This window comes from Esox lucius, chromosome 20 (genome assembly GCF_011004845.1).
Source record: "Esox lucius isolate fEsoLuc1 chromosome 20, fEsoLuc1.pri, whole genome shotgun sequence".
Classification (NCBI taxonomy): Eukaryota; Metazoa; Chordata; class Actinopteri; order Esociformes; family Esocidae; genus Esox; species Esox lucius.
The window spans coordinates 4,184,865-4,195,509 of record NC_047588.1 but is presented as its reverse complement, the minus strand read 5'-3'; the positions used below and the strand labels follow the sequence as shown (position 1 = coordinate 4,195,509).

The following is a 10,645-nucleotide window of genomic DNA, read 5'->3' as shown; positions in this document are numbered from 1 at the left end:
CAAAAAATATATAAACCATGACACATTTAAGACTGTGCGCACCTCCTGTTACTTTTCGTCATTAATCGTAAACACACCTACCTCCACTAAGGCACTGGGGACTTGCTTGTCTCATTTGCTTTTCCTCATATCTCGTAGCTGGAACGATTCATGCTAGTATTGTGTTTACCTGAGCTCCCCTTGTCAGTCAGACTGCATTTTCATGGTCTGTTCTCTTCAGTGAGATGATGATGATATGGCTTTTTTCAATGATGGGCACTGTTGTTTAGGAGCTTTATAAGGATTTAACCACCTTATAGCTTTCTTCAGGATGTGTATAGCCACATGAGACCCATGGGAAGTTTGGTTTTATCCAAAAAGGTTTATAGAAATTATGAAGAATGTACAAGAATATTCAGAGTGTAGATGCAAAATAAATTGTCACAATCCAATTTTTCATGTTACCATATGACCTCTGCTATTAAATATTTCAGGGATATTACTACAAACAATATCGAACTGAAAATGTAAAGGTCATAGCTCAACACGTTCCTCTCAAAGGAACAACAGGACTTTCCCCAGTGCCATGTGTGGTTTCAGACATATGGACCATATATGGACCAAAAATAGACATCCACTAGAGAAAATAAAAAAACAATTGCTGGAGGATAGTGGCATAGCTGCTGCTGACATAATCATGTTAAATGCCTAAACCACCAGATTCAACTATAGAAGGCCAATCAGAAAACAGAAAAAACATTGCATCAATGATAACATTATAACCTGAAGGGGTGACTTGTGTAAGTCAGTTGCAAATATGAATATGTTGCTGAATGAGTTTGTGTCCCACATTTTTTGTCCCACATAAAATGTATCACCATTGACTCTACAAACAATGGTAGAACAGGAGTGGTGTTTTTGGATGAGTACGAATCTTGATCTTTTCTTCTAGAACGTGATCTGTCTGTGACCTACGGATGACTCAGACCTCTCAGTTCCTCTCTACACGACTACTGGTGAACGCTTGCTAATTGTTTGTACAACTCACCCCTCTGGAATTTGTTAACAAGCCCCTCTCAATGTGAGGAATCGTGATAGGATCCAGCATGCTCTGTTTAGTGTTGTTCCACACGTTTCCAAATGAGAAAAAAAGCTGCCTTATTGAAATGAGAGTGTGCTTTTATAAACAAGGCCACATAGTAAATCACAACGGTGGCCCCCGGAGCCTTTCATAGTAGGTCGGTTTGGCGCAAAGCACCACAGCTCTGCGATCACAAACTACATGGACAACGAGCCCAAACCGGCCGCCACGCACGCATCACGCTCCAACAGTTCTCGGTTTATTCCATAAAATCCTTGATCTGGAAAAAATTATTCACGGAAACCGAAAGGGATGGGGATCTCATGAAGTAGCCAGCCCCTCTCCACTCCTCGGGTGGAAAAGCTATTAGCAAATTCAGAGGAGATCCAAATCGGAGAAGTGAAAACTGTTCAGGGACTTTGAGTATAGAAGATAAACCAGGATTTCAACCCACCAGCAACCATCCCCATTCCCTACCACAACGTTCAATCAACATCAATCTGATCAATGACATCAGCCTTTTTACTGTTTGCCAATGTGTTTTCACTACTGCTTTTTTGAAAAGACACTGGAGGGCCTGGGATCTACCCCTAGCAAACAGTCTGCTGTACATATATCATATTCTGTCTCTAGTCTACTATCATCTGAGGAATCAAGCAAATATAGACCAATATCGTTTTTTTTAAGCTGACTGCATTGGGGAGATATTGGAGATAATTTTAAAGCTTAAGGATCAGATTGTCAAAAATTTTAACTTATGAAGAACACAGGTTGTGTTTGTAGCGATATGTTTAACTGACAGATGCATCTTCTTGGTTTGAATGTATTTAGGTTGGTTCATGAGCCATTTGTGTAAATAAATATCTTGTATCAGTGTTTCATGTGAACCCCGCCTGGATGAGTATTGGATGCACATTGTAACAACTAATGGGGAACCAAATCAGATAATAATAAAATGCCGAAGTTCAGAAGAATGATGAGCATTTTTGTCTACTTGTCTGTGTCTGCAAGCATAGACTAGAGCTCCTAGTAACCCATTTCAAGGCTCAGGTTAATCAGCTCTAAATACGCATTTAAAGGGATAATATCCTTCTCATGTGTCCTATGTATAGCCTGCTCTCTTACACTCTAATTACTTACTCATCTTACGCTCTATGTCGTGTGACCCACATAAACCAAACTTGGAGCTACAGTATGTTGTTGTGAAGCTCCATTTCAGTTCATGGAACTGACCCAGTCACTGCAACCCCTGCCCTGATCAGTCAAAGTTTACAGTTGTGTGGATATGAGGCGTGGGGGTTGCATGGAAAAAGAATTTGATGAGCAGGCAAAGACATTCGCAACACAAAAGCGTTAAAGTCTCTTTTTGGGTGGATGCAAATCCCTCACATTCACCAACAGCTATTTCTGGCAGCAGTGTGAGCGGTTCTCTTGGGCTAAGGCATGTTGGGTCTGGTCTGTTAGGCCGTGGCCAGGATTGTCATCTGTTAGCGGGGAACCCGGCTGTCTAAAAGCTGCTGAATGGTTAACTTCAATCAAAAGAGATGCCCTCTCATGAAAAAGAAGCCCGAGGTCAGTAGCCTTGATTGGCAGACCCCTGAGACCAAGCCTGAACATTGAGCAAAGGGTATAGGGAAATTGCTGAGCCTGAACGCTAGACAGGAACAATCCAAATCTAGATGGGGCAGACAGTTGAGTGTAACCATCATTAGAAACAAGAGACTGACAGGAAAATGTGTTTTGCATTTTTTTAATGATGAAAACATTCTTTATCTTTGACCCATTAGACACATTTACCAGATCTGCAAAAAAAAAGCCAATAATATTATCTTTTGCAACCTGATCAAAGATTTCAAAGCGCTGCAACACGGCACTGTCTGATACATTTATAAAAATAACAATCATAAAAAATACATGAGGCTGGCTCTTTTTCTTTTTTTTTTTGTTTGATTGGAAAAGACTGCATGAATAGAAGGTGAACAGTTGACAACAACCCATACACGACAAGAAGCCTGTTGCATAGCAGAATGGATCTGGTGAAGCCAACTTCACAGAGTAATGAGGAGACGAGAACACACAACGCCTGAGAAATCCACAGGATATCATCAAAATGTACTGCACCCAGTCAAAGCAGACCAGAACGTGCAAAATGAAAAGGAAAAGAGTATACCAGATGTGTTAAACATATCAGACGTTTCTCTCCATCCTTGACACCCAGGTTAAACAGTAGTCATCCAAGCTGAATCAAACCCTGCGTCCCATTCTTTATGCACACTAGATTCCCATTAGATGTCCATACACTCACTTGCTACAGGGGCTACATTACAGTTAGGACAACAGAAATTAGAGGACAAAGGACACAGATGTTATCAGTGATAAGGACAGTTGTCATGGCAAGATGTCCTAAACTGTTGTTACATATACCTTTGTACAAAAGTAGGAAAGCCACAATTCCCACCCAGTATTTAAAGGAACACACATCGGGTTTGTGCAGTTTTTAACACTAGCACAAGTGAGTAATTTTGACTCAAACATAATTTAAAATGTAAATAGCCCTGTCAATTTTAAAGTCATGCCCCACCTACCTCCTTGTCTATCCTAAATAAGTCTATTCAAAATGTGTCACTGATTTTTATATTACAAGTAATTATTTTGTTATAAGCAATTTGAAGAGGACATCATTTCCTGTGGCACAAAAAAATTGTCATATGCAGATAATTGGTGTAGACGGATACTGGGGTTTCTAAAACAAAATACCAAAAGCTTTAAATTATTATTAAAATATCACTTTTTCCCAAGAAAAATCCATGTTTCACACCAGCATGCAGTGACAAAAATCCCAGTCACATAAAATCATGGAAATTATATTCTGATATTATCCATAATAATAATTTTGCTTTATTCTAATGATAACCAATACCTTCATAAACAAAACCATTTTGCAATGGCATATTAGAAAAAGGTTTATTAGGCTATTAGAATGTTTGCAACAAAATGATTCCTACAGGCAGGAAAAGAGGTCCAAAAAAAAGTCTGAACTTGCTATTGTTACTGACAACAAACCATTGCAGATTTTCCACAAACATGTTTAACCAGTTCAGGAATATTTTGCCAATTTAACGTTGAGAAGAGAGAAAAGAGAATCTGAATTAACATGAGGCAGTAAGCATTTCTCCATGAGCATAAACCTTTAAGCATAGCAGTTAGATCATGTAACCACTGCCTAACCTTGTCTCAATCAACAGGTCATTTACAGTAATACCAAAATGGTAACTCAGGAAATTCTATCAGAGCTCACAAGGGAAAAGTGTATCTGTCGAGTCCCCTAGAGAAGAGGACCTGACATGCAGAGCTAATGATAATAAATAGTACTAGACTACCTCGCTAAAGTGGTGTTGTGTTTATCAGGACCCCTTTCTATACTCACTCTCCTGCTCTTTCTCCAGCAAGGTCATACAAAGGTGGGAGAGTGAGGTATCAACCCAGCTTGTGGAGAAAGTCAAGCAAACCCGATCACCAGCTGCACCCGTTACACCAGCTCCCTGCCACGCAAGTCTCTGCCCCTTGTCCCTCACTTGGCCTCAATATCTGTCCTTGAGTATATAATAACAACACATCCAGACACAAACTCTCTCGCTGTCAAAACAACTAACTTTTGAACACTCAAGACTGGGCAAATGGGCAGATTCATATTTGGCACAACCTTTGCTCAAGTTGAAGCCAACCTATTGTGAGCGCATACATCCAATAGAGGAATGAATTTAAATACACTTTGGATGCAGTTTAGGATACCTGTGAAATATATATGCCAAATAATGTATTTTTTAGGCATTTATTTTAATGTGACATACATTTGCAAATGTATTAGAAACACATACATCTGGAATTATTATTTGGATTTTTTTTTATATTTCCCATGTATTGTTGATATTATAATTTTTTTTATTGTATTGGACTGAGGACACAGCCCAGCTAAGTTCAGCCTCTTCGGTAGCAGCTGCGGAATTCCCTGCCAGGGTGTTACAGCAAATAATGTCCCATCATTTGAGGTGTCTCTGCAAATATCGCCCAAAGAGGCAGCACAGGAACACATACCATCTCTCTGTCTGCCTTTCCATCTGTCCTGACTTTTCTTTTTGCCATATATTTATCTCCAAATTCCCTCATCATGCTGTGAACTTTCTGCAAAATTTGAGTTAAAAGAGAAAGCACCACTATACAAAATACAGTAACATTTAAACCATGTGAAACTGAATATAGGGTAAACCATACGAACCTGAATATTGTCACAGTCTAATTAAAACCTTTTATCCCCGAAACTGACACTTTTCAGGAATTTCGAAAAGGTTGCTATATTTCCCCATCAATTAAAATATTTATGAAAATTCTGAAACTATTATGAATATTTTTTTCTTAGTCCATAAGTAATAAAAATCTGAAAACATTGAGAAGTGTCTGAAAAACAAATACCAATTGTCTAAAATGGAGTTGCAAGGAATTAACCAGACACTGACAATATACTGTGAACCATATGAAACTAAATATACAGTAAACCACAATAAACTGAATATACAGTAAACCGTATGAAACTGAATATAAAGTAAACCATGCAAAACTGCATATACAGTAAACCATGTAAAAGTGAAACTCAAGGATTTGATGTCGTGGTATATTTTTGATATGAAAAATGCTTACCAAATCTGTTGTCAACATGAACAACAACAAAACAATATTAAACCATCTCTGCACATGCAACACAGCACAAACTAATATTTCTGTGGAGTTTGTTTGTCTGAAAAGGGCTATGGGAGAGCAATGGCAAACAAAGATTAAGCCTCTGTAGCGTTGACACCTGTGAGGAGGAAATGTTGTTATAATGTGGAGCTGGAATGTTTCAAATGTCAGCAAATGCTTTACGCAAGGTCTTGTATAAACCTGTCAAACCACTTTGTACAAAGTACAGCAAAACCCCACCGACAAAAAACTATGACTGCAAGGGGATACATTGTTTTCTTCAAAAACAATGTGACATCAACACTGACTGTACAAATCAGGATTTCACGGTTACATTCATAAGCCTCTGGGGGGGTGATTTTGTTTTGTGTCCCTGACATAGATCAGACAGGGTCTATTCACAAAATGATATGGCCTTCTGCTCATTTCTCTTCTGCCTATACAACTAATAGGCTTTAGGCACTTAAGATGTGTTCACATATACAAATATAGATAGGATGATACAGTTGTATTCTTCCCCACCAACCTTGGGTATTAAAAACTAAATCTTAAATCTTTGGTTTGTAAACGCATCCTCATGTTAATAACAACCATTAAGATGTAGTTCTTGTCTTTTAAAGCTGGTGATGACATTCCATTGTCACCTCAACTCACCAGAGAGAACGTGTTGGGGTTTTCATGATGCTCTTTAGTAACCCCTTTGTTTTTCTGGATGCCCAGTGCACGTCAGGGTTCGAGGCGCTTGCCCCTTAGAGAGCAAAGGGTTCTGCAATCCTCCTCATATACAAGGAGGCAGCCGGAAACCGCGAGACATTGACATATGCCACACATATTATGTTCTGTCTGCCATTCAGTTCGACTGCATTTCTTGTTAGTGAGCGACAGAGACAGTCAATCCAGGTCATTGTTGACGAGAGTCCTGCTGCTGATTGAATTCTTTGCTTTCGTATTGGACCGAAGCCAAACCCAGGACTCCTTAAACTTGGTTTAGGCTTCACGTAGGATGTCATTACACTCCCGGGCAGAACACTGGCAAGCTCTTCACAGTAAAGTGTCCTGCCATAGTTCAGGGCCAACGTGACTGGAGACCCAACTGTTTCCTCTACCCCTCTACCCCTATCCCCCTTCCCTCCCCCCTCCCCCGCCGCCTCGCTCTAACAGAGCGTGACAAAAACATTGGGGCTTTAATTCTATACAGTGATGGTGGGTCGTGGGGATTCCGCTTATTTTATTTTTATTTGTTCATTCATCTGAAAAACACTTGACGGGGAGTCAGGCCAGTGACTAAGTCCCTGTATGAATGAATCTGACTCTTCTTTCTTCCTTCTTTCTTTCTTTCTTTCTTTCTTTCCTTCTCTCTCTCTCTCTCTCTCTCTCTCTCTCACGCCTTCCTTTCTCTGTGCAGTCTCAGTTGCAGGGTAGCCAGGTGGAGTAGGCGTGCTGCTGGCAATGAAACATGGGCTGCACCTGGGCAATGTAGTAGTTACTGAAGTTACCATCTGTTACGTAGGGGGCTGGCTGGTAATAACAGGTGACATTAGCAACGTTGGGGATGACATTCTGCTCAGCCAGCACCCGCACAGCCAGCATGGCGATCAGCCCTAGTGTCTGCCGCCTCTCGTGACCCATTAGGCACACCGTACTCTCATTTACCACCCCATGCAGGGTCATCAGGTAGTCGTACTTGCGGTCCTCCAGGCCCACAAAGTGGTTCTGCAGGTAGGACTCCAGCTTGCGCTGCTGCTCGCTGATATCCGAGAAGTCGATGAAAAAGCGCGAGCACATGTACCGCTGCAGGGACTTCATCTCCGTCTCGGAGTCGGCGTGGAAGCCCCTCACCAGCAGGTGACAGTACTTGAGCAGGCCGCCGCCCCGGATCTCTTCCGGGTTGCGCGTGCAGATCACCTTGTGTCGTAGGTGGTCGAGGGCAGCACCGAAGTCCCCGAACACGCTCTCACCTACAATGGTGGGGTGAAATGTCTCGGCCATGGGGTTTTCTGAGCATTCATAGAAGAGCAGCAGTGAGTCCAGCTTGATCTGGAAGGAGTCCACGCTGAACTCAAACTGCCGCCTCAGGGAATCCACGAATTTCAGCTCCACATTCTTGCCTCGGTTGTTGGAGAGGGAGATGAGGCTCCAGCGGTCTGAATCATTGCACACCTTCACCATCTTCTGCACATAGGCCTCCTGTCAGGCAGATACACAAGGGGGAGGGATATACTGTTAGCTCAAGTTGTCAATGGATGAAGACAATACTGTCTACGTACTGCATGAGGCTTGTAGTCTATTATGAGCTTAAAGGAATGACTGTAATAGCTATACATACTGCAGCATACTCCTAATCTAAATCAAATTAAAGCGATAGACGTACTAAATCAGGAAACAGTAATCTCCATAGCTTGCAAAGCTCTACTAAGTATAATAAAATGCATACATTTTCTCTTTCAGTACAACAGGGGGCATACTCTGACATCGGTCTGCTGTGTAAGGCTGGTTGCCTTACAATTACACACTGAAACAACCAATTTTAGCCTAAACTTTTTGAGTATTACAAATGTAGGTTTGCTCAAAACCATGCCAACCATTATATTTCCTAGCATGCTTTTTTTATTTTCAAAATTATATATTTTTCATGAACAACAACTGTTTGATTGGTTGTATGCTAATGTTATCTGTTAGTGTTTTGACTTTTTTCACCTGTTTTCTGAGATGGCTGCACAAGTGATTTAGTTAGGCTCACTAATATCAACAAAGACACTGACCTACCCAGACTCTAAATTCAGTTCTGGGGTAATTAAACCCTAGGGAATTACACCTCACTTGCAAACTGAACTAATGTGACTTGCAGGTGGGATGTGGCCTTTAAACCAGGACTTTCAGAGCACTGAGTGTATCAAGGCCCACGAAGAAGCCATTTTATGACACAGTCGGTAATGTACTCATGAATAATTACGTAAATTGGTAACTATGCAAATAAGGTAAAGGAAATTCTGTGTTCACTTAAAACTAAACTTTAAAGTTGAGTGAACAAACAATAAAAGAATATAGACTTTGTTGATTGAGCAATGTGCCCAACTGTTGAGAAAGCATGAAATCCTTTTGCAGCTGGAAGCCTTAAATCAACGTTTTTTCTCTACACTGTAGCTGAAGATCCGCTTTAAATTGGTTTACTGCAATCCTGTTAACTACATAAAATAAACATGCTACAATCCGTAAACGTGTCCAATTTGGTTTTGGAAATCTCAGGCTCTTGGCAAATGTTGGGCAAAAGTAAAATTAAATATTATTAGACCATGAAATGTAATTTCAATAACTGTCACATGGAAAATGTAGTCTACCTTTAATGTCAACGGTGATATTTTTTGCTTATTTACTCCGTCAGGTAGGAAATCCAGGAGACAGTCCAAAACGATATCCTTCACAATCTGAAAATCGCTTTCCCCTTTCATATCCGCGCAAAAGATTAGGTCAAGGTCCTTGTACCCCAATCCGCTATCCTCATGAAGAACGTGGCTTGCGGCAGACCCGTTTAACCGCACGTCCCGGACGTGGATGTTCCTTTCCTCCATGCGACTACGCACCACTTTCACTATTTGTCGTGGTTTCATCTCCAAAGTAGGGAAATTTCCCCTGCCGTGAATGGGGATGGTCTCCGTCAGGATTGCATCAAGGCGCTGCACTTGTTCCCAGCCGAGAACGCTGATATTGCTGCTTTCAATCTCTGTAACAGGACTAGCACCAGTGCAACTATTATCTTCTTCAGACATTGTGATACGGAAACTAAACGGCTTGATTATGTAAAGTTTCTTAAGAGACAGGTCCGAAACTAAACACGGATTTTACGCACGGTGACCGAAGACTTATAAAGGGGAAATGTCCACTTCATCCATGCACATCTGTATGTTCAGTAAGTGTGACGTATCTCCTCAATTAAACTGTAACATAAATACAATTAATAGGCTACTCTGCGCGCAGTAAGGAAATGAAGGCTGCTAACTCGGGATGACGGTCCTTTATTGGGAGATGAGATGAGTAGCTTCTTGCAAAGATAGTCGTCACTTCTGCCTTCCTTTTTTCTCTCCTTGCTTTAAAGAGCGTGATACATTTCCTTCTCTGTTGTCCCTTGAGTGCGTCCGAGCTGTGCGCATTACCGTCTTTGGAGCTCGTTGGTATACCAGGGGGTTCTGAGTTCCGGCTGTGACTCCATCGCTTAAAGGCACGCCTATGATTTTATGAATTTGCATGAATCCTCGATTTGCACTTGGCTCGTTCTCCAGTGATCAGCCGTCTGTGGAATCCCGTGGACTTTAACGCGCAATTGCTAAATATTTGGTTCACTCGTTCAACAAATTTATAAAGCCTTCTATGTAACTTGGAAGTTGTTCAATTACCTTTTTTAACTTAAGTTTAAGTTTTGCTATGAGTATTAAAACTTAACCGATACTTATCAATTGCGTTTGGCGTGTGGGGCTTCTCGTTGAAGGGCAGGTCCAGTGCTGTAACATCTGTACCACACCCCTTTTTATCCTTTTAATGACGGTAAGAGCGACGTCTCTGCTCACCAATAGCGAGCCTGACTTGTTATTACTGCTGTGCAGTATTGATGATAATGATGATAATTGCCCAAGGCTATGTATTACGCTAGTTTCATATTATTCAGGATAACCACGATTTTAAACGGGCAGTTCATTATTTTAAGAATATTTTTTTACTTACACAACGTCATTTCCGTAGAAGGCTTATTATTTTAACTTAATTAAAAAAAAAAGATAACAGTAATGTTTCACACATTTGTATTTGTCTTATTAATTGACTTCATTGATTTCATACACCCACAATATAATTTGAGAG

General features: G+C 40.8%; 1 protein-coding gene across 1 annotated transcript; it reads right to left on the bottom strand.

Annotated features, from left to right (window-relative positions):
- Nucleotides 1–7,118: 7,118 nt before the first annotated feature.
- Nucleotides 7,119–10,296, bottom strand: tent5aa (terminal nucleotidyltransferase 5Aa). The gene is made up of 2 exons (XM_010904492.4): nucleotides 9,133–10,296; nucleotides 7,119–7,981 (listed from the first exon to the last, which is right to left on the bottom strand). The coding sequence occupies exons 1-2, from the start codon at nucleotides 9,559–9,561 to the stop codon at nucleotides 7,202–7,204; spliced, it is 1,209 nt and encodes a 402-aa protein (XP_010902794.1). The 5' UTR covers nucleotides 9,562–10,296; the 3' UTR covers nucleotides 7,119–7,201.
- Nucleotides 10,297–10,645: the final 349 nt, after the last annotated feature.

Excerpts from the sequence above, each read along its gene's own strand:
- tent5aa (XM_010904492.4), bottom strand. The coding sequence starts at position 9,561 with ATGTCTGAAGAAGATAATAGTTGCACTGGTGCTAGTCCTGTTACAGAG. Across the intron at positions 7,982-9,132 it reads TATCACCGTTGACATTAAAG|GAGGCCTATGTGCAGAAGAT; the intron begins GTAGACTACATT and ends TCTGCCTGACAG.